The sequence below is a fragment of the Aedes albopictus genome, chromosome 2 (genome assembly GCF_035046485.1).
Source record: "Aedes albopictus strain Foshan chromosome 2, AalbF5, whole genome shotgun sequence".
Classification (NCBI taxonomy): Eukaryota; Metazoa; Arthropoda; class Insecta; order Diptera; family Culicidae; genus Aedes; species Aedes albopictus.
This window is the reverse complement of record NC_085137.1, coordinates 269,421,323-269,445,563: the sequence shown is the minus strand read 5'-3', so window position 1 is coordinate 269,445,563 and position 24,241 is coordinate 269,421,323. Positions and strand designations below refer to the sequence as shown.

General features: G+C 43.9%; 1 protein-coding gene across 4 annotated transcripts in view; it reads left to right on the top strand.

Annotated features, from left to right (window-relative positions):
* The window catches only part of LOC134288978 (probable serine/threonine-protein kinase samkC), a 37,599-nt gene extending 21,927 nt beyond the window's left edge, over positions 1–15,672 (top strand). The window contains exons 2-4 of one of the 4 annotated variants that reach the window (XR_009998197.1): positions 2,879–2,962; positions 3,025–3,089; positions 15,534–15,672. Coding sequence is in view for 1 of the 4 variants with exons in the window: in XM_062854936.1 (XP_062710920.1) it covers positions 4,185–5,159 (975 nt within the window). In the remaining 3 variants the exon portion in view is untranslated. The other 3 variants (XR_009998195.1, XM_062854936.1, XR_009998196.1) reach the window with 3 other exon arrangements.
* The last annotated feature ends 8,569 nt before the right edge of the window (positions 15,673–24,241 follow it).

The following is a 24,241-nucleotide window of genomic DNA, read 5'->3' as shown; positions in this document are numbered from 1 at the left end:
TACAAAGTAGGATGAAAAGGGACGGGCCAGGGATTGAACCCATGACCTTCTGCATACGAATCAGAAGCGGTAGCCACTAGGCCACCAAGCCCGTAATTATTATTCTGAACAGTAGACATAGGATTAACCAATATTATAATATTTAGTAAAGTATCACTGCATATACTACAAATTCTATGTATTTTCGAGCAAAATTGTTAAAGATTATTTACTAATATTTGAAATTAGAAAATTCTTATTGAAATTTGGCAACGCTAGTTAACAATTTTCACTTTCATGCAAACCAGCATTTTTTTCTAAGTTGGACAAATTTCATGTTTGATGCGCGCATAAGTTTATACACAGAACATTGAATTCAGAACTGATTCGACATCAAGCGGTTAAATTCTCTCCGATGGAAATTCCCAGTTGCTGTGTCATGCCTATCCGCTACCGCACAGGGGAAATCTTAATGAGCCACCATTCCTGCTGCTGCTACTCGGTTGCTGTCGGTGCGGCTACCACGCTCGGCATCGCTTTCGCTGTAGTTGGTTTTAATATGTCGGCTACTTTCTAGGATAATTCTGAATGAACTCTTGTGCAGAAATTTAAAATTGTAGCCCTCAAAAGGACTGTTTAAATGTGATTGCGCAACACCAAAATATATTCCAGTTTCAGGAGGGATTTCTTCCTCCTGCGAAGGTGTTGGATCCGACGTAGAAATTTACATTCCGTTGCTGCCGTGCTCATCCGCTACGTCCGCTACCTCACTGAGAGAATGCGAATCAGCCACCCCGCTTCTCCTACTGCTACGTTTGCTGGCGTTGCGTCTGCCGCGAGAATTCGGTTTCAACTCTTGCAGATAATTCAGAATTATAGCCCCGATAAGGGCTGTTTAAATTTGATTTTGCAAAACCAAAATATATTCCACTTTCAGGAGGGATATTTCCCTCCGTCAAAGGTGTTGTTTCGATGTTGAAATTTCCTTTCCTTTCCTGCCGGGCGCATCCGCTACCGCACTGGGAAAATGCTATTGAGCCACCACCGCCTGTTCTGCTTGCGTGCCGACTTCACGTCCAACCTTCTCAGCAGTGTGAAGCGGAATGGGCGAGCGAAATGCGCAAATGCTCTCTCCCGCTCCACCGCGGTCGACGCTCGGAGGAATACTAATTCAGAACGCCAGCGCCAGCGCTCTGCCGATGCGTTCCCATCGAGTAGTCGAAGAAGACTGATAGAAGATGAGAAGAAGCAGAATGCTTTTATACCACAGAGAAAAATCCAAAATTCTGCTTGCACGTGATTGGTCAGTAAAAAGATGGGTCAACAATTTTCAATTTTTCAATAGCTATGAATTGAAAATAGTAACTTTCGTGTATTGTAGAAACTTGTTGTGAAGTTTTCCTATCGATTCGAGCTATAATTCGGAAAATCCATAGATTACTTTTCGAGTTATTAGCGTTTGAAATCTAATGCAATTTCGTGACGGTCGCAAAATTTTAGATTTTCATTTTGTACCCGGTGCCGTGGTACAGTACCGTACCTTCCCCATAGACGTAGTTTACGTCAAAAAAAATCAAAATGATAGCAATAATATCAATCTTGAGTGCGGTGACAAAATGAACCCTAACTGTTTTCAAACAACCACCACTAAAATGGCAGTACAACGTCTGCCGGCACAACTAGTGTATTTATAATTTCTGAAACAGTCTATATTCAGGGAAATCAGAAAAGTTTGATTTCTCGTTTCAATATTTCCCCTCTCATTCAATCGCGGTAGCCGAGAGAAGCCGAAGCGAAGCATGTATGTTTTGTGCGTGTCACCGGCATTTGTTTCGATTGGCATCATAATAAATAACAAATTACAAATTTAAAAAATCGCCTTTGTGTAAAATGCCTCAACAGGCCATTTATATGAATAAAGTTGAGTAAATACTCTCTACTAAATCTATGTGAAGCCGTAGAGCAAATATCTGTGAATCTTCACGGAGACCTGAGTAAAGGGTATTTACTCAATTTTATTCATATGCCCTAATGGGGGTGACCCGGATTGGATTGAGTAGAAATATGATAATTCTTGTATTTTGGACAGGCTGAGGACAACGTTAGAAAAATCCTCCTCCAGCTTCCTTAGAAAGGAATAGATTATTTTGCAAAGTTACTATAACGCTTATAATATGATTGTACTTTGCGTTCCTGGTGATAAAAAGCTTCGCATATTGAGCTGAGAAAATCACAATTTTCAATCGCCTGTTAGAATTGCTTAACAGGCATCTATTTTGATAACTGTTACAGTTTTTGTTAAAATCGAGGAAGTATCGCCAGACCCACAGAAAAAGCCTCCAAGTATGCAATCGCACAGCATCCCTGTAGTTCGTCAGATGACCAAAATATATTTACAGTAGAAAACTTGGGATGTATTTTGGACACCACCTATTTTAGGCGTTCTCGATGAATGCTAAGAGATTGGCAGCCAAATGCTCTTTATTGAACAGTTTTCATTGCAATAAGGCTTTTAAATTTCCTACAATTATCAATTCAACGATTTTGAGGTGAATATTGTTGTAGCGGGAGACGTTACAACCGTTATTGCCACCACGAAAAAGTTTCATAGGGATGTAGGAGATCTGACAGATCGTTTGTCACCTAGCGGATTTGACAGCGCGAAAGAAGAGGTTGTATGCGAAAAGGAAAAACTATTGAAACAAATGTGAAGCATGACTCAGAAAGTTGTGACAGAGCTAAAACTATCATTATATGCCAGAATTATTGATTATTTGTGAATTTATCTACTATTGAAAAGCTAATGAACTTACGATTAATTGTTAATAGTGAGTTAAACATGCAAACTTATATACCTATGTGTCGAATATGAGTTCATTTCCAATTCTTACGATTTCAGGTTAGAAACCCTACCCAATCATTATGTGATGAATTGTTATAAATAAATTAAAACCAAACTTAAACTATCTCCTAAAAAACGACCGTGAGTAAACTTACATACTAATGTTTGGTTTAAAACTAAGATCTTTAAAACTGAATTAATAGGTATACAGACTAGATCAACGGACGGTAGAAAGGACGTAGACATCCAAGACTAGAGTCACTGAAATGTGAGTACAATGAATGAATCATCACGAAATGTAAACTTAAGAACTACATTTTTAGCTTTAAAGCGTTTTTGCCAAATAAATAATGCATTCCGCTACTGAGACTGTGACCCGTTGTCCCCGCGTCTTACACCGTGCCAACAATCTTTAAAGATTTCAACTCGTTGGAATCGTGCTGCTGAGTAAGTTCTGTATGGTTCGTAGAGGCCAAACAGAGGGTGAATTCACGATGGCTACTACTACGCGATCCGCGGCTAAAACCAGCGCGAAGGAACATCAGTGCATTTGTGGGATATGCAAAAACCCCCACCACGTAGCAGAGATGGTAGCTTGCGAGCGATGTCGTCGTTGGTACCATCGTACAAGTGCGGGAGTGGCTGAGAGTTTCAACGGCAGGTGAGCATGCAAAGATTGCATCTCGATGGTGACCATCAGCGAAGCCTCAATATCAGGACGGACTAGCAGCACATCCAGATCTACACGGGTTCAGCTGCAACTAATGCGATTAGAGGAAGAGAAAAGGGCCCATATAGCCGAGGCGGTAAACACACGGGTATTCAGCATGACCATGCTGAGGGTGACGCGTTCGATTCCCGGTCGGTCCAGGATCTTTTCGTAAAGGATATTTCCTTGACTTCCTTGGGCATAGAGTATCTTCGTGCCTGCCACACGATATACACATGCAAAATGGTCATTGGCAGAGGAAGCTCTCAGTTAAAAACTGTGGAAGTGCTCATAGAACACTAAGCTGAGAAGCAGGCTTTGTCCCAGTGAGGACGTTACGCCAAGAAGAGGAGGAAAAGGGCCCAGGAGAAGCTGATTCTGGAGCAGCAGGAGCAGGATCGTATCCTTCAGGAGAAGGCTCGGGCCGCAAAGGCTGCGCTGGATAAGAAATACCTGGACGAGAAGTATGCTCTGCTTTTGGCCGATGCCGAGGATGATGATGCTGGGAGTCATAGAAGTCGTCACAGTCGTTCGAGTCGCAACAGCCAGGTGCAACAATGGATTCATGGGCTGGAAGGAGCCGCCAACGAAAACCCCGCTCCTGAAAATGTCGACGATATCTTCCCTCCGATTTCGGTTAGCAATCACGTTACTATGCACGGTGGAGCGTGCGGTGGAGGAATGCTAGCGAAGTACACTGGAACAGTTCCGAAAATTCCACAAAATCCGATGAACGTAGCAGCGAGCAGGGAAATAGATCAGTTTTCGTCCAGGCCTGCAATTGGATGGGTCACAGACAACGTTGGTACTGAGGGAATGAGTACTACAGCCGGAATTAAAGAGCCGATCACAGCATCAACCCCTATTCGATCGGATGGTGTAGGTAGGCAGCCGACGGCGCGAAGTGTGATACAAACGCAATCATCTATGTACATACAGCCAGTGTTGACACAGCCGGTGTATACACAGTCGGTGTTTACACAACGAATGCAACCTCCACCCGCTCAGCCGAAGCTCGTCCCACGACCACCACTACCAACGTTCTTGTTCCAAGAACCAATTTCAAGGCCATCAGCTGATTACGTACGTTCGTCGCTCCCGCCGATAAGTGAGTCCCCGCTGCTACAGTCGAGAGTCGGACAATGTACACAATTGCCGTCATCGAATCCTGCACCACAACAGCCACAAACATCTCGAACGTTGGTATCGCCACCGTCACAGCCATCGCAAATATCGAGCATGCAACTACCACCATCGACAAGGGCGCCGTTCGCTCAGCTATCGTCTCGGAAGCCGCACACACTGGCGCCGGAGATGTGCGATCAGCTCGTTGAGCAATCGCAGCCTCCATCTGTGCTGCGAGAATCAATTTCGTATACCCCGCAACCCCAGCACGCATCCAATCCGGAGAGATTGGCCTCGCAATCACCGATTCATCAGACGACGTCGTCTGTGTCGTTGCAACAACAGAGCGAGCCATATGCTGCCCAGCTGCAGCAAATGCAGAATCAGACGACGATGTGGGGCCAATTCCAGCAGCAGTTGTCGGTCAGACAGGTAGTGCCTTGGGTAGTGCCGAAAGAGCTCCCTTTTTTTCTGGTTGCCCAGAAGAATGGCCACTTTTTGTGAGCAGCTTTCGCTATTCCACTACAATGTGTGGATATTCTCAAGCCGAGAATCTCATGAGACTCCAGAAGTGCCTCAAGGGAAGAGCACTAGAGGCTGTTCGGAGTAATTTGTAGCTGCTTTCCTCGGTCCCGAAAGTAATGGAGACTTTGGAGACATTATTCGGGAGCCGTCGTTGCCTCTCAAGGTACGAGAAGGACGGCGCAGCGGACCAGTGGCAGCGAAAACTAGGTTGGGATGGACTGTCTTCGGAAGCACTGACGGCACTAAAGTGGACTTTCGGTCCCCAGTATTGCACATCTGCAAGAGCACTGAGGAAACCGACCTGCACGACCTGGTGAAAGGTTACTTCACAATGGATAACCTTGGCGTTTCCGTAGCTGAAGGACCAGAAGCTGAAGAAGATCGACGAGCGAAGGAGATTCTACGACGAACGACGATCAAGCGTGCCGACGGGAACTATGAAACCGGGGTACTGTGGCGGTACGATTCAGTGGAATTACCATCGAGCTACGGCATGGCCGAACGTCGTTTGCTTTGCCTGGAGCGGAAGCTGAGATCTAATCCAGAACTGCAAGCGAGCTTGGAAAGGCAAATTAAAGGCTATGCCCACAAAGCAACGCCTCAGGAGTTGGCAAATAGTGATCCGCACCGTACATGGTATCTTCCACTAGGAGTGGTAACGAACCCACGCAAGCCAGGGAAAGTGCGTATTATCTGGGACGCGGCCGCCAAGGCAAGTGGTGTGTCTCTCAATGATGTTCTGTTGAAGGGCCCAGACCTTCTTACGTCGCTTCCAGGGGTATTGTGCCGTTTTCGTACGCGAGAGGTGGCGATTGCAGGTGACATTCGCGAAATGTATCACCAGCTGAAGATACGGAAGGAGGACTGTCAGGCTCAGCGCTTTCTTTACCGAAGCCACCCGTCTCAGAAACCGGACGTTTTTGTGATGGATGTGGCGACCTTCGGTTCGACTTGTTCGCCCTGCTCGGCGAGAACTTCGTGAAAAACCAAAACGCGCTGGAGTGGAAGGAAGAATATCCAGAAAAGTCAGCGGCGGTGATAGAGAACACTATGTGGACGATTACTTGGACAGTCGCGATACGGAGCAGGACCTGGCAATCTTGGCATCAGACGTACGGCAAATTCAGGCGGAGGCTGGATTCGAGCTACGAAACTGGCGATCGAACTCAAGAAAAGTGTTACAGCAAAGTCCAAATAAAGTCGTAGCACTCGGTCTCAAACTGGGTACCACTTCTTGTACTACATTTGGTCCCCGGTACCCAAGTTTGACGTTTGGCTGATTACCTTATTTTTAACTTACTTTGTGACATAGTAGCTCACGATGATGTAGTAGTTTATGACAACAAACAAAATTCAATGTGTCAATCAAAATAGATCATTTCGGAGAAAAGTGAAAAAGTCCGGCATGCAGACAGCACCGGCTTCGAAGGCTACTGCCGTAAAATTCTCAAAAATTGTCTGAAAATCTTCAGCTTGATCCTCATAAAAGCAAAATACGATTTAAGTTTCTATCTTATTCGACTCGATAGAATTCTTTCCATCTTGTACGGCTTTTCGAACCCTCTAAGCTATCGTTTCCCAACCTTGGATCTCACAACCCCCAGTCTGTTGTTACCCTGCTTTTCGTAGAACAGCCGAAGCGTGCCTGCAAGTCATTGGGGGCCGCAAATCTAATGTGGGCTCCACACGAGCATCAATACTTCATCCATATCGATATTTTTTGTCAAAATGTGGGTATATGGGTGGCTGGTTTCACTCATCCAGAAGCGAATGAAGGAGGAAATAGAAGAACGCTTATTGATGAGTGATGAACTGCCCCCACTCGCGTAACAGTCCCGTATGAATAGGGAACCCAGCAAAGATGGAACTGTTATGTGAGTGGGGATAGTGAAAATTTTGTATATTTAGCGGTTATCACAATCCGATTATTCAGCGAACGGTTTTATCCACTCTGGCCAATTTGGGGCGCTCAACAAGTCCCGCCACCACTCGAAGATTTTGAGATTCCGGAATCAAAAAGAGGTCTAATACCCCAACGGGTGCTTTGGTCGGTCAGGCTGAAGCTGGTCGGTTTCCGGCGGAGGCAGGGAATAACTTCAGTATAGAGGACCTGGTCGGCAATGGAATCTTGTATTCACTGATTGCCCCCGTGGTGGGTGAATTTGTGTGGCGTAGGGTTGCATTGCCAACATTCCCACAACATAACTTTTGATTTCTAAAATTAAATAAATGATAAATTAATTGAAAAAAAAAATGACCAATCAATACGCTACCTACCAGAATCAGAAATTTTCATGTTTATATTTGCATAAACAAGTATGTAGGTTATTACTCATAGCAAGGTATCATATTTTTTTTGTCTAGTACTTCACGGACCCCGAAATTTCGCTCTAATGCATGGGAGTCGAACGACTTAATTGGGACTTTGGTTACAGTCTCTTGGAGAAGATGCGGCGATCCCAATGAAGGAATTCAACGCCGACAAGGAAAGTCAGGTGGAACGTGTTCTAGAGATGGCGTAGTTGCCGGCTGAAGATGTGTTCGTGTACTACGTCAAGTTGCCGGACGACGTTCAAGTTCCTGCAAGGTCATCACGAAGCGCAGTATCCTGAGGTTCGTTATGAGCGTGTTCGACCCGCTCGGACTGATTTAGAACCTCCTCGTCCACGGTAAGGTGATTGTACAAGATCTGTGGAGAGCTCAAGTAGGATGGGACGACGCTATCCCCGCAGAAATAGAGCAGGACTGGGTTCGGTGGATCGAACACCTTTCCAAGTTGGAGAAACTTCGGATTCCACGGTGCTATTTTGCTGGATACGATCCGGATAGTTTTCGTTCGTTGCAGCTCCACATTTTTGTAGATGCAAGCGAGAGCGCTTTCGCTTGCGTCATCGATCATGGCCAGCCGAGATGCGATTTGGTAGCCTCAAAAGCCAAGGTGGCTCCGCTGAAGCCACTGTCAATCCCACGATTGGAGCTGCAGGCAGCAGTTATTGGGAGCCGAATACCAAAATCCGTCGCAGAGTATCGCACGCTATCCATGAATCGCAGATTCTTCTGGAGCGACTCCAAAACTGTGCTTTCCTGGATCGGTTCAGACGCCCGAAAGTATCGCCAGTACGTAGCAGTACGGATTGGTGAAATCCTGGAAGAGACTCAACCTGGGTAGTGGCGCTGGGTGCCCACAAAACACAACGTTGCGGATGAAGCCACCAAATGGGGGAAACGCCTAGCTTTTCATCCGGACAGTCGATGGTTCACGGGACCGGACTTTCTCTTCCAGCCGGAAGATGAGTAGCCACATCAACAGATACCATTAGCGAACACGGAAGAAGAACTACGAGTCGTAAATGTGCATCGTGCAGAGATAATGGAACCGTTCATCGAGTGCGACCGGTTCTCCAAATGGGAACGAATACTCCGTACCAGAGCATATGTCTATTCGTTCATTGATCGATGCCGGGACTTCGGTAAGCAAGGAGCTTCGCGAATCTAACATGGATTGACGCAGGACGACATGCAGCGAGCAGAGAAAGCTTTGTGGCGGCTTGCACAAGCCGACGCCTACGCCGAAGAGATAAACGTCCTGCGGAAACAACAAGAATCAGACGAACATAGTTCGTTGAAACTTGACAGAAGCAGCACGATTCGTCAACTATCACCGTTTTTGGATAAGTTCGACGTATTTCGTATGGCGGAACGAACTGAAGGTTCGCCGGTGGCAAGTTACGATGCGAAGTTCCCAGTAATCTTGCCGAAACATCATCGCCTGACTGAACTTCTAATCGACTGGTACCACAGACGATTCGGCCACCATAGCAACGAAACTGTGGTTAATGAAATTCGTCAGCCACATTTTCACTCTACGGACGGTGGTGCGCAAAGTTCTTGGCAAAGTTGCAAAGCAGTGTCAGTGGTGTACAGTTAACAGGGCGCTTCCTGAAATACCCAAGATGGCTCCTCTACCGGAAGCACGTGTCACTCCGTTCGTGCGACCATTTTCATTTGTCGGCATTGATTATTTCGGCCCTTATATGATAAAAATTGGCCGAAGTCAAGTGAAGCGTTGGGTGGCACTGTTCACGTGCTTAGTCGTTAGAGCAGTACACCTAGAAGTAGCCGCCTCACTGTCTACCGAATCATGTAAGTTAGCTCTTCGGCGATTCATCGCTCGTCGCGGCGCACCGTTACAAATCTTCTCCGACCACGGGACAAATTTTGTTGGTGCCAGCCGGGAGCTGGCTGATCAAGTAGCGGCAACGAAGCAAGAGCTGGCGGAGACCTTCACGAATGCTAACACCCGTTGGCTTTTCGTCCCACCGTCTTCCCCGCACATGGGCGGTGCCTGGGAAAGAATGGTTAGAGCAGTTAAAGCAGCGATGGAGTCGATTAACCATGCTCGTGCGCCGTCTGAAGAAGTTTTCATAACAATACTTTGTGAAGCAGAGTCAATGGTCAACTCCAGACCGTTGACATACGTCCCTCTCGAATCATCGGATCAGGAGGCTTTGACTCCGAACCATTTTATTCTCCTCAGTTCAAATGGAGTCAAGTAGCCGGAGAAAGTTCCCACCACAGAAGGATAATCACTTCGGGCCGGCTGGAACTTGTGTCGCTTTATCCTGGATCAGTTCTGGGCACGGTGGATTCGGGAATATCTTCCGGATTTGACTCAGCGAACCAAGTGGCACGAGGATGTCAAGCCTATCCAAGAAGGAGTCTTAGTGTTCATTGTTGGAGAGACGACTCGGAATCGATGGCCTCGAGGTAAGGTAGTGAAAGTTATTCCAGGACGGGATGGTCGCATCAGGCAGGTGGATGTGCAGACAAGTTCAGGAACTCTACGCCGTCCAGTGGCAAAGCTCGCTGTACTTAACGTACTATCATCAGGTAATCCTGTTGATTCGGAGCAGCATTATAGAGGGGAATGTAGCGGGAGACGTTACAACCGTTATTGCCACCACGAAAAAGTTCCATAGGGATGTAGGAGATCTGACAGATCGTTTGTTACCTAACGGATTTGACAGCGCGAAAGAAGAGCGCGAAAAGGAAAAACTATTGAAACAAATGTGAAGCATGAATCAGAAAGTTGTGACAGAGCTAAAACTATCATTATATGCCAGAATTATTGATTATTTGTGAATTTGTGAAAAAGCTAATGAACTTACGATTAATTGTTGATAGTGAGTTAAACATGCAAACTTATATACATATGTGTCGAATATGAGTTCATTTCCAATTCTTACGATTTCAGGTTAGAAACCCTACCCAATCATTATGTGATGTATTGTTATAACTAAATTAAAACCAAACTTAAACTATCTCCTAAAAAACGACCGTGAGTAAACTTACATGCTAATGTTTGATTTAAAACTAAGGTCTTTAAAACTGAATTAATAGGTATACAGACTAGATCAACGAACGGTAGAAAGGACGTAGACATCTAACACTAGAGTCATTGAAATGTGAGTACAATGAATGAATCATCACGAAATGTAAACTTAAGAACTATATTTTTAGCTTTAAAGCGTTTTTGCCAAATAAATAATGCATTCCGCTACTGAGACTGTGACCCGTTGTCCCCGCGTCTTACACCGTGCCAACAATTGTATATGGCTGTGAAATGTATGTCGTCTTGCATACCTGTGCATTTGAGGGGTTTTAGTGAAACATTTCACATTTTCGATAATTTTGAAGTAAATTCTTAATTGTTAAGCGTATTTTCAACGTAAGTCATCAGAAGAGGGTCTGTTGGATCCAATAATCGATATTCAGAAGTATCTTCTTTTATTAGCTCTCCGGAACAAGACGTACATTGCAGTGCATGTCAAAATTATATACATGTCCAAATTATATTTTTTACCCTATTGATGAAAATTTTTGCTTTTTGCTGTTTTTTTTTACTGTTTTGCTTTTAGGTCAATGAAGTACAGACCACATATGACGGTTGTTTAAGCCTTGATACATGGAATAGGGTAATTGATCCGATCATGGAGAAGTTAAGCACTGGGTTCATATTTAAACCACAATTGTATCGCCCCAAGCAAACTTTTTACATAGATTGAATTGAAAATAATAAAATCCATCCTTAATTTACGGGAAAATAACGAAATATTGCCACTTTTATGTTGTTATGAGCATTTTATTCGTTTTTATCTGAAAGAACATTGTGTTTCTAATGTTGCGGTATTTGTTCCTATTGTTGCGGTATCCCATTGAAATCATATGGGATACCGCAACATTAGGAACACTATCGCAACAATAGGAACACAGCAGCAAACACGTTAACCCTCAAAGCCCCAGGACAAACTTCTTTTTTTAATCGTCTGATACTCAGGATCTGTAAAATATAAAAATAAGCGGTTTTCGCTATGATCGATGGGAAGAGTTGTACTTCATGTAAGAGTAGTTGTCAAACCGGAAGTCCATGTTTGAACCTGTTTTTGCACCGGAAATAAGTGTTCCCTGGGGCAGTGTTTTGGCGAGTCGTCTATGAATCTGGTATTTTATAATAATTCTGAAATCTTCAACAACTTGAAATGGTAGGCCAACGCAAGAACACAATTCTGAGGCTGCTTTCTGGCATGAGATGCATCTGAAGGTGAATATATGACGAAGCCACAATGCGAATTTTCAAGAGCACAAATCTGAAGAACCGAATGTCGGTTTGCGCTGAAAAGTTGATCGATTGGTCACCACCAGCGGGTAACCAATCGATCAACTTTTCAGCTCAAACCGACATTAGGTTCTTCAGATTTGTGCTCTCGAAAATTCGAGGTGTGGCTTCGTTATATATTCACCTGAAACTTGGTGCCAGGAGTGTTCTTCCGGTAGGATTTCCTAAGACCCAATTTCGTGATCATAATCATTTTGAACCTGAAAAGATGATTCTAGAAGTTTGGTGTCTATGGAGAATTTGTTTCGTATATTTGAGCCCTTCTTTTAAAAGTATCACTCATTTGATTATTCCACCTAAAATTCAAACACGGGGCATACTTTTAGTCAACGAATTATTACTAGATCATTGCATACTTTTAGGCGTTTACCGGTTTCTGTCCCAATTTACAAAATTGATTCCAATTTGTAAAAGCACGCTTCGCTAAGAAATTTAAGGCCTGATTTAGATTCCACCTTGATTGATCTACCGAGAATTAAAAGCAAATTATTGAAAAAGTAGCCTAAAAGTAGCTGTAGAACATATCGTCAAACATAGCACCAGGGAACACTCATTTCCGGTGCAAAATCAGGTTCAAGCATTGACTTCCGGTTTGACCAGGCCCCTGACACGGCCTATATCAATGCATTGGAATCATGGTAGACAGGATGTCCTGGGCGCTAGTAAATAGCGCCCACTGTCAAATGCGAAAACATCAACAATTTTTTGTTTAACGTTTATTTTGGTTAGTTGATCAGTTTTTGGAATCATTTTTTCCACCTCTTATGATCACGAAACTCGCTTTAATATTAATGTACGGTAAGAGGAGCATGCGATTAGTTGAATAAAGCAACCCAACAAACACGCATTGTGAATGTGATTTCGTGCGTGGCTCACAACATCAAACAAAAGAGCTTTTGTTTGTTGATTACACGCTCTGCGTTTGTTGATTACACGCTCGTTTCAATTTGCACGAATATGAGTATAAAGCAGTTCGATGTTGGCTACGATAAATTTCATTCATGCCAGGGGCCTGGGTTTGACAACTACCCTTGCATGAAGTACAACTCTTCCCATCGATCATAGTGAAAACCGCTTATTTTTATATTTTACAGAACCTGAGTATCAGCTGATTAAAAATAAAAATTTTGTCCTGGGGCTATGAGGGTTAAGGAAAATATTTTTTTTTTAAATAGGTTTTTGGACAAATTTAAAGCAAACAAATGGTGCAATCTCATAATTTAAGCACCATACATCTATTAAAAATACCTTTTGGTAACATTTCAGTCGAAAAAGTGCTCAATTGCCATTACCGCAACATTAGGTACTACCACAACGATAGGAACAATTACCATACATGTGGACTAGACAGTAACTTAGCGCGGAAACTATATATCGCTGAGAGACAGATATTTGAGGATGTTTTTTTTTCATGATGTCTGGACAAAAAGTTGTGGAAAATTAGCATTGAAATGCTGTTAAACGGTTAAACCGTGCCTTCAAAAACGATGTTCACAATAATTGTTTAACAAAAGTCTATCAAACCGTTTTTAATTAGATATTGTTTTAGATTTTATAGAGGTATTTTGAAATCTTCCCCTGGGTAATTGGGATAGGGATTTTACAAAACATCATCGCTTTTCTTCTTTTTGTTCATGCAACATCAAATCACCAATAGTCCATTTTACAAGCTGATTTTATGAATGAATTTTGACAGGAGGTACCGTCCAATAACCCGTAAAAACCAATATCATCATCAGCATTGTTGTCACTTCGTAAAATGGCTCATTGTATTAAACGACAAATCGAAAGGAAAACGACCCGCACGCTTCTGCATGTGAGATTTTTAACTACAAGAGCTCCAAACGATCGTTAGACGTGTAGTGCATTTACTCCTCCGTTATGCGTGTTTATATTCGTATTTATGTTAACGGAAAAAATATTCTCAATTTAGTTGAAAATCGGAGTTTTCGACTAGCGAAGTTGGGTTTTTCTCCAAATCCGTGCGTCGGACCAAACTTCGGCAGTAGTGCGCTGTATAGTGAACCTGATCCGCTATACAGCGCATCACTTCCGAAGTTAGGTCCGACGTACGGATTTGGAGAAAAATCCAACTTCGCTAGTCGAAAATTCCGGGTTTCAACTGCATGGAGAATATTTCATTTATTCGTTTACTAAGATTTTAAATCGAATGGCTTGTTATGCTATCGGCAGTTTGGTTCACCTTAACATGGACGGATTTTATATGTAAGATAAGGACTGTATCGTTAATTATGAGTACACCTTAAAATTGCTGTATTTCAAAATGTTTTATTTATTTTGTAAATTAAAATCAATTACATTGTTCATTGACCATCAGAAAAGCCCATGACATGATTGTATATTTAATTTTTCGTGGATCTTGCCACCTCTCGCACTTTCTTCTTGGCGTGCTTCATAAGGCTTTGGACAACCGTTCCGACGATGGTATTGCATACGTTGACCCAGTTTTTCTTGAATTTTGTGACGTCTTCTGCTCCTCTATCCTTTTTCCGTAGTTTCCCTTTCATCAATGTTAACTATTTCTCAATGGGCCTTATTTACGGGCAATTTAGAGGATTCATTGCCTTTTCCACAAATTGAACATTGTTTACTTCATACCTGTCATAGGTGTCACGCGCATAGTGGCAGGATGCCAAATCCGACCAAAGTAATGTAGGACCTTTGTGCTTTCAGATGAGTGGCAGAATATGTTTCTGGAGACATTCCTTCCGGTATATTTCGACGTTCATATCTGGGACGGTGAAGAAAGGTGACGATTTCATACCACATTGACAAATTGCTTGCCTAACCAACACATTTTCCCATTTTTGTTTTCGCAAAAAATCGATTCCTCCTAATTCGTAACATCCGTGCCATGCTTAACAGTGAAAATCTGTGCCCCTGGAAGCACATTGTAGTCCAATTTGACATACGTTTCATCATCCATGAATATGCACATGCAATTTTTGCTCAAAACATCGTCGTACAGCTTCCAAGCCTGAGTTTTCACATAATCCGCCAGAATTTGATTGCGTTTTGGACATTTCTGTTTTGGGTTGGTCTTCGGGGAATTACGCTCCTTGGCGCGTTGAACCATACCAACAGTCGTTTCACACTTTTTTGCGTAATCTCTAATGGATACCTCCTATTTTCCTTCAACGATTTTGCAAGTTTTGCTGTCCAAATTTGACTTGGACGCACCTGTTTTTTGCCGCGCCCGGGTAAGTCTTTCAGTGTGTTATGCACACCGAATCGTTTGATAGCATTTTGGACAACAAAAACCCTAACACATTCAATTTTTGCTAATTTTCTTAGCGATGATCATTTTTCCTAGAAGGGCCTGGTCACAATCGATTTTCGCTTCTCCTCCGTAAACCCTCGCATTGTTCCACTTGAGGAAAAACTTTAACTTTTAATGAAGGTTATCGTTTGTTTACAACGTTAGCAACACATAGACACAAAGCAGTCAACAAAATAAGGCATAGTCTTTTTAATACAGAGCCTCAAAGGTGTACTCATAATTAACGATACAGTCCTTACATATATTACACTATATTAAACTTGTTTTTAAACGTGTCATTATATTAAAAATAGAAGCTCATTTAAATTAGCGAGCCAATAGACCAAAATGCAAGTGGCGGTAAAAAAATAACAACTTTTTTAAATACTATTTCCAGAGTTCTACGACTTGCGTGCTAATGACCTTGTGCTAGAAACGCAGGTACATGGTGTTCCAAATCCAGAAATACAATGGTATAAAGATGATGATAAAATAAGCTATGATGACAAGTTAATGTTAAATCGTGAGCCAAATGGAAGGTATCAATTGCGTATACATAAGCCTCAGATAGAGGATTGTGGTTTATATGAATGTCGGGCTAATAATAGTGATGGGCAGTCTAAGGTTAAACACGAAGTAAAATTCAACTCTAACGAAACATTTGTTCATGCACATCGGATCGAACACGCCGAACGGTTTAAAAGACTCCTCGAAGAGGGAATAGAGACCAGTTTAGTTCAACATATAACACAGGACGGACAACAGCCGGAAGTGATTAGCGAAGCAAAGAACGTGGAAAGCACTGATTCTACTTCAAAAGATATAGATGCAGAAAAAGAGGAGTTAGTTGGTGGTAGTGGCACAGATCCCACTACAACAGAAACTAGTCAAACAGTAGACAAAGAACCTACACTTCCAAAACCAAAGCCAACAATTAAACCTAGAAGTATGCCCAGACGAAGATTTGATGATGGACCTTCTGAGCCATTTGTTATAAGAGATTCTAAGAAAAAGCTTTCGTGGGAATCAAAATTAAAAAACCTTACTGCACAAGAAGGCGGGAGTCTCAAACTTGTGTGTATCGTGGCTGGACCGCAACCGCAGTATAAATGGATGAAAAATGGAAAACCATTAGTTTGGAGTAAAGATGTTATTAATGCTACTAAAGCGGAATTCGGATGTGTTAAAATTAACAAAGTATCTCTATTAGATGCCGGCGAATACACAGCACAAGCTAAAAATGCTGATAGTGAGATAGAATGCTCATGTAAAGTAACTATATTTTCTGGCGCTGAAGGAGTACAATCAAAACCAACTTTTACTCGCATAACAGGTAAGTAGCTAAACCGGCTTATATAACTAAAAACCACTTTATTAAGCTTGCTTCACACTTGGGCCTCAAGTATACAGAGTCAAATATTTAACGAGGAAATAATTAAAGAATCAACATCTGTTTGACACTAATTAAAATTCGATTGAATCAAACAAGATGTTTGAGCATTGGTTGCTTTTTAGACAATATTTGACCCTGTGTACTGGGATCTTTACACTCTTATGGCTGCACTGAAGGGCGGCTTACAGTAATGACAAGCATTAAAATGTTCTTCGAATGAGTGTCATAAGTTTCGTACCTTTTAATTCCGCCCTATGTTGTTTATCCTTTGACAGATACGCGTATTTCGACTACCACTGTAATCTTCCTCAGTGTCAGTTATCCACTGGATAACTGGATAACTGGATAACTGACACTGAGGAAGATTACAAGTGGTCAGTCTTGTGCATTATCACCATCATAACACAAAAAAGCCGCAACATCAACATTGCCCTTCTTCCTCCATCAACGCTACAGCCGACCGTCTCTATGTTGCTATCGAGCACATTCGAGACGAACGCATTGATACGGTGGCTGCCGCCGCCACGCTCTTTCTCTGCAAATCTCTTGAGTAGCCGAACGCTTCTTAACCGTCGTTCCGACGCAGAGCTATGTCACTCACTGCTGGGTGACTCTCGTCTGAAAATGCCAGGATGAGGGTCAATTTGTTAAGTAGTATTGCATGGCGCAGCAAACACAAACATAGCACGCCCTATGAATAGAATGCAAAGCGTAGAACAAAAACTCGCTTCGGTGTTTCATCGTGTGGTTCGAAAACAAGAGACGATCGCTGCTGTTGGATGTGGTTGACTCTGCATTGAACGAGGGTTGGCTTGAGTGGCTTTTGCGTGAATCGATTATGTTTTGATGGACTGCGTTTGTCGTATGAAGTGATGGTTAGAGCGAGTGTCAATCGACATTGACCCTCCTGAAACTGCACAACCCTGCAAGTGGTAGTCGAAATACGCGTATCTATCAAAGGATAAGCAACATAGGGCGGAATTAAAAGGTACGAAACTGATTACACTCATTCGAAGAGGGTATTCTGCTTAGAGGGTTCGAAAAGTCGGTACAAGATTAAAATGTTTTTAAATTTACCATGGCAAAACATGATCATCGACCCACCAACGCTTCTTGTGTGCGTTTTATTTCTTCTCTCATCAACCGGTCCGATAGCCGAGTGGTAGCATGCGAGCCTGGTGATGTCAAGGTTCTTGGTTCGAATCCGGTTGCCAACATATTTTTTTTTAATTGAAAATCGAGTCCATGGTAAAATTGAAAACATAATTCTGTTGAATTGAAACGAAACTCAGTCTGCACAAATTTAGTGGCGTTGTGTATTTAAATTGACCTTCAGAATAGTAATTTCCACCGCAAGCCGCCGTTCAGTGTGGTTTAAATTATAGATATTATCAATTTAGTTGAAAAACGGAGTTATAGACTAGCGAAGTTGGGTTTTTCTCCAAATCCGTGCGTCGAACCTAACTTCGGAAGTGGTGCGCTGTAAAGTAAACCTGATCCGCTATACAGCGCACCACTTCCGAAGTTAGGTCCGACGCACGGATTTGGAGAAAAATCCAACTTCGCTAGTCGAAAATTCCGGGTTTCAACTGCACGGAGAATAGGAGAGTAAACATAGATTCGTGATGATGAATCCGTTGTATCCAAACGAACTGTCAAAATCTGTATCCAAACGAGCATGACGTCATGATTCCAACAACACAGATGGAACGCATGACGTTATATTTAGTCGCCGCACTCTTGAAAAATACTATTCACACGCTTGAAACATTTTAATCGGCGATGTCGGCGTATCTATGTTTACTCTACTATCTATAGTTCAAAAACATGGTGCAAGTGAAGTCAAAGGAAAATGCAATTTTGAATACGAATTGAACGTGTAAACACAACCATTCATCTCAGTTGAGCAACTGACTTCAACGAAAGTTAAACTTTTTCATTGAATTCAAACGAAATCATCTCACTTACCTCGTTTAAACAAGCAATTCTTGTGAGTTGTATTCAAAAGACGAGTGCAGCGATGCATTTTGAGTTATACTTTTGAGTTCAGAATTTTAACACTACAGCGGGGCATACTCTCAAAAAAAGCAATGTTGCATGCATGTTGGCATGCAAAGTGAAGCTTTCACAACAAGTTTATACATACATACATACATACATTTATTTGTTCATTCGGGGTAATGGAATTCGGGGAAATGTCATAGAGATCATTAAGACGACTCTATGACATTACCCCGAATTCCATTACCCCGAATGTTCCATTTCCTCGAATTCCATTACCCCGAATATTTTTTTCTCTATATTTAATTTTCTATTTGCTGAAATGAAGGAAAGCCGTTAGCCCCGGAATAAACTAGCTTGGTTGATAATATTTCATTCTGCCTTTTAGAAAACTGATTCACCTAGAGGAGAGTACAGCCTGGATTCGCTGGTTGGGTCACGATTGCGCCCCGATTAGCGAATCGTATTCGTTCGTTGGGGCAACTGACATCTGATCAAAATGCTCTAGACACACGCGACTGACGAGAAATACGTCACGAAACACTCGCATACTTTCACAAACGTTCTGTATACAGGAGCTCCGATGCAACGGCGGTCAGACGTCAAACTCGATTTGACATCTATTTTGACATTGACAGTGGGTAATTCTCGCTGAGACCGGCCCACTATTTACACCTTGTCTTCAAAAATGTTTAAGGTGCCGATTTTCTGAAAGCCCTCGCTAAAAAAGTAAGAAAAATGCATTCGGTTACTCAAATTGATGGACCCCCCGTTAGTTAGAGCCACAACAATTTTTGCAGACCCCTCGATTTTGGTCAAGTGGTGGCTCACTTAAACCGTTATAACTCGAAGGTTTCTCCAAAAACCACCTCAAAACGGATTGTTGTTGAAAAGAGGAAAGATAGAGCTACTATTTACAATAATAAAAAGTTGGGTCGGCCATATTGACTTTGGCCGCCATCTTGGATTTTTATACAAAAACATGTTTTTCACCATGAGGGCAACCACCGATTTTCAAAATCTCTGCATCAATTGAAAGCTGAGACATTTATACATAACATATCAAAAAATTAGAGATGTCTTTTTCTTCTTTCAAAAGCTATCTGCCGTTTTGTAAATCATACCACTTTTGCGCACTGGGCCCAGTGCCGGCCGTTTACATAAATGCAGCGTTATTTCGCAGTGTTTACGAACACGAATTTAAATTCTGAGTCCACTAATAGAAAGCTGAAGGTTTAAGCTTTTCAAAACACTATAAAAGTTATGAAAGCAATGCCCGCATCATTGAGAAACAGTCAAAAACGAAAACGAACCTCCGATTTGGCCAAATTTTGCGGCACGCGCCTTTGTGTATACATGCAGGCGTAAACTCGGATGCTGTTGCATGTCGTTGCCGGTGCGCATGGAAATGTATGGAGAAAACGTGACTTAATTTACAAAACAGCAGATAACTTTTGATAGGAAAAAAAGACATCTCTAATTTTTTGATATGTTATGTATAAATGCCTCAGCTTTCAATTGATGCAAAAATTTTGAAAATCGGTGGTTGCCCTCATGGTGAAAAAAAGGTTTTGGTATAAAAATCCAAGATGGCGGAAAAAGTCAATATGGCCGACCCAAATTTTTATTATTGTAAATAGTATCTCTATCTTTCCTCTTTTCAACAACAATTTGTTTTGAGGTGGTTTTTGGAGAAACTTTCGAGTTATAACGGTTTAAATGAGCCACCGTTTGACAAAAATCGAGGGGTCTGCAAAAATTGTTGTGGCTCTAACTAACGGGGGGTCCATCAATTTGAGTAACCAAATGCATTTTTCTTACTGTTTTAGCGAGGGCTTTCAGAAAATCGGCACGTTAAACATTTTTGAAGACAAGGTGTAAATAGTGGGCCGGTCTCAGCGATAGTTACCCCAGTGCTTTTTAGTTGGGTTTTGCCCCAACCAGTGAACATTCAACCATCGAGATAGCCCATCCATCGAGCCACCAACGAACGAATCGGGACTGTATATTCAAATCCTGGAACACCAAAGAACTACCAAAAGCCACAAGAAGGAAATTATCATTATTGAACTATTGGTTTCAGATCATATGATCGAAGAATAATAATGAATAATAAGAATAATAAACTAGTTGTCTTGTCATCATTCTATATGGTTAAAAGAAGGAAAAATCTCTGATAAAAGTATCACCAGTTGAAACGCTAACAAATTCCTTGAAAGAATAACTAGAAAGAATAGCCTATGTTTGAAAGAAGGATACACATCTGATGATCACATTAAGTAGCAGTTGGAATGCCAAAAAGTTCCTCAGTAGTATTGCTAGAAAGAACAACATATGCGCAAAGAAGGAAAATCTTTGTTGAAAATATGGCCATCAACTTCGAGCACCGTTAGTTACCCAGACCAGGTCTCCAGATAGGCTTGCGGATAAATCATTCGGGGTAATGGGTCATTCGGGATAATGTATCATTCGGGGTAATTGACTATTCGAGGTAATGGAATTCGGGGTAATGGAATTCGGGGAAATGTCTTAAAGCCCATTAAGACAAGACATAATCAACAATAGTACGCGACTATACTCGGTTTGTGGCTGCAGCTCTCCATCCTCGGTCGTGCCCAATGCTCGCCAGGTCACGCTCCACCTGGTCCGCCCATCGTGCTCTCTGCGCTCCACGCCTTCTTGTGCCAACCGGATCAGTTGCAAACACCAGCTTTGCAGGGTTGTTGTCCGGCATTCTTGAAACATGCCCTGCCCATCGTATCCTTCTGGCTTTTGCCACCTTCTGGATGCTGGGTTCACCGTAAAGTGCAGCGAGCTCGTGGTTCATTCTTCTCCGCCACACACCGTTCTCCTGCACACCGCCGAAGATCGTCCTTAGCACGCGTCGCTCGAAAACTCCGAGTGCTTGCAGGTCCTCCTCGAACATGGTCCATGTCTCGTGCCCGTAGAGGACCACCGGTTTTATTAGCGTTTTGTGCATGGTGCATTTGGTGCGTGGGTGAATCTTTTTTGACCGCAGTTTCTTCTGGAGCCCGTAGTAGGTCCGACTTCCGCTGATGATGCGCCTCCGAATTTCACGGCTCACGTTGTTGTCAGCCGTCAGTAAGGATCCGAGGTAGACGAATTCCTCCACCACCTCGAAAGTATCCCCGTCTATCGTAACATTACAACCCAGACGGATACTGTCGTGTTCGGTTCCGCCTACCAGCATTTACTTTGTTTTTGAGGCATTCACCACCAGTCCAACCTTTGCTGCTTCGCGTTTCAGGCGGGTGAACAGCTCTGCCACCGTTCCAAATGTTCTGGCAATAATGTCCATGTCGTCCGCAAAGCACACAAATTGTCCGGATTTTGTGGAAATCGTTCCCCGGCTGTTGAGCCCGGCTCGTCGCATCACACCTTCCAGAGCGATGTTGGCTGGCCCGTCCCGGAACGATGGGAACAAGGGGTTGCGACCGCTGGTGGGCCCTCAACAGCTACAGAGCAGGGCGATCCAAGGTGAGGACCCCCCTTGGACGAAGGTAGAGCGGAAGAGGAAGAAGTCGAATCCGCAGGTAGTTGCGCAGGACGTCTAGCTAAGGCGTAGGAGGGCAGGTGCCAAGCGCGAGAAAGGCGACGCGATCGTCATCAAGACGGAACAGCCCAAGTACTCGTACGTCTTGAAGATGATACGAAGCGACGCCAAGCTTGAGGGTCTTGGAGCCGACGTACGCAGCATTAGACGTACTCGTACGGGCGAGATGATCCTGAAGTTGAAACGCCAAAAGGAACACAAGGGCACCGCCTACAAGAGGCTGGCAGAAGAGGTGCATGGTGAGGGTGTGCAGGTGAGGGCTCTGACACATGAGGCGACTCTGAAGGTCAAGGACATTGATGAGATCACCGAAGTGGAAGAGCTCATCACGGCACTGCGGCAACAGTGCGATGTGCAGGCCCGCCGCAGCCGTTAAGTTACGGAAAGGGCCAGCAGAGACACAGATAGCTTTGGTTCAGCTACCTGTGGCGGATGTTATAAAGTCCGTTAAAGTAGAGAACATAAAGGTGGACTGGTGTGTATGTCACCTGACATTCCACAAGCCACCAGAGGTTTGCTTCAGGTGTCTGGAACCAGGACACAAGTCGTGGGACTGCAAAGGCCCCGACAGGCGCAAACTGTGCAGGCGATGCGGCGCTGAAGGTCATAAGGCCCAAAGCTGCACGAGTCCGCCCATCTGCATGATCTGTACCGGGAAATCCTCGAACAACAGACATCCGATGGGTGGTCCAAGATGCCCGGCCTTCAAGAAAGGCGCAGTGAAAAACAAACAACAGTGCAGGTAACGCAGCTGAACCTGAACCACTGTGATGCGGCTCAGCAACTGCTTTGTCAGATGGTTTCTGAGTGGGAGACGGATATCGCCATCATATCGGACCCATACCGAGTACCCGCCGGCAACGGCAACTGGGTCGCGAATGAAACCAGAAAAATGGCGGCGATATGGACGACGGGTAAATACCCCGTGCAGGAGTTGGTTTCTACTACCTATGAGGGCTTCGTGGTCGCCAAAGTAAACGGGGTTTTCTTCTGTAGCTGTTATGCGCCTCCGCGGTGGCCGATCAAGCGCTTCACGCAACTGCTGGAATGGGGAAGCCGTTTCACGAACCAGCGAGGGCAGATTCTGCTAGAAACACTGGCCATCTTAGATGTCGACTTGGCTAATCTGCCGTGTGCAGCATAGTTGTCCCATGTTAATAGGGATTCCCATAGAACATGGGACAACTATGCTGCACATGGCAGTAATGTCGGTACCAAGAGTACCTATAAACGAAACGGAGTGGAGTCAATTATTGACGTGAACTTTTGTAGTCCTGGCTTAAAAAATAAAAAAAAAATAAAAAAAACTGGAGAGTAGACGATGGCTACACTCACAGCGACCACCTGGCGGTTCGCTACAGTATCGACTACAACAACAGCAGACAGCGGATAGAAAAAGAGGCGGCTAGGCCAAGGCCAAGCCCTTCCTCACTCCGCATAGCCCGCAGCACATCTGCGTAGCTGTTGCCCTCTGCTTTGAGAACCAGTGCGTCGCCTTTCGTACGCTTACGCGCCGGCTTTGCCTTGGTTTTGCTCAAAACCTTCTTTTTTTCGACACGCCCTCTCTTGCCAACCGTAATCCAAGGATTCACCTTCCCTTGGACCGGTTGGTCACTGCTACCGTACCGCTCTTAGCAGCCTCACCTCGGAGTTTCGGCTCTTTGCCCCGAGCCCGTTTCGAGACCGGCTTGGGGTTGCTCGCGCTACGCGGGCATTTGTCACTCACCGGCCGCTCCTTGTCCATCGATCTCGGCCGTTTGGTTTGGGCCGAGATTTTCCCTCTCTCTGCAGCCCCACCTGGCTGCACCTTACTCACACTCTCTGTAGAGGAGCGGTCCGTTTGCGTGGACCTCTCTTCTCTACCCGCACTAGTCGTGTTACGATCGAACAGGAGATCGTACTCCCTCCTGGCCTGGGCGACCGAATCGCGGAGCCTCAGCAGACCTTTTTTAAGGTCTTTGCTGATGTTGTTCCGCCCGCTAGTGTATCCGATCAGCTCGTCGAGCTGTTCAGAAACCACCAGCAGCTTCGGAAGCCCATCTCTATTGCAGGTCAGCGCACGCATGAGCTCCGCTCCACTCATCTGCGTGTCCTCTATCGCCGACCCGACTCTCGGTGTGCCATACTCTGACACTTG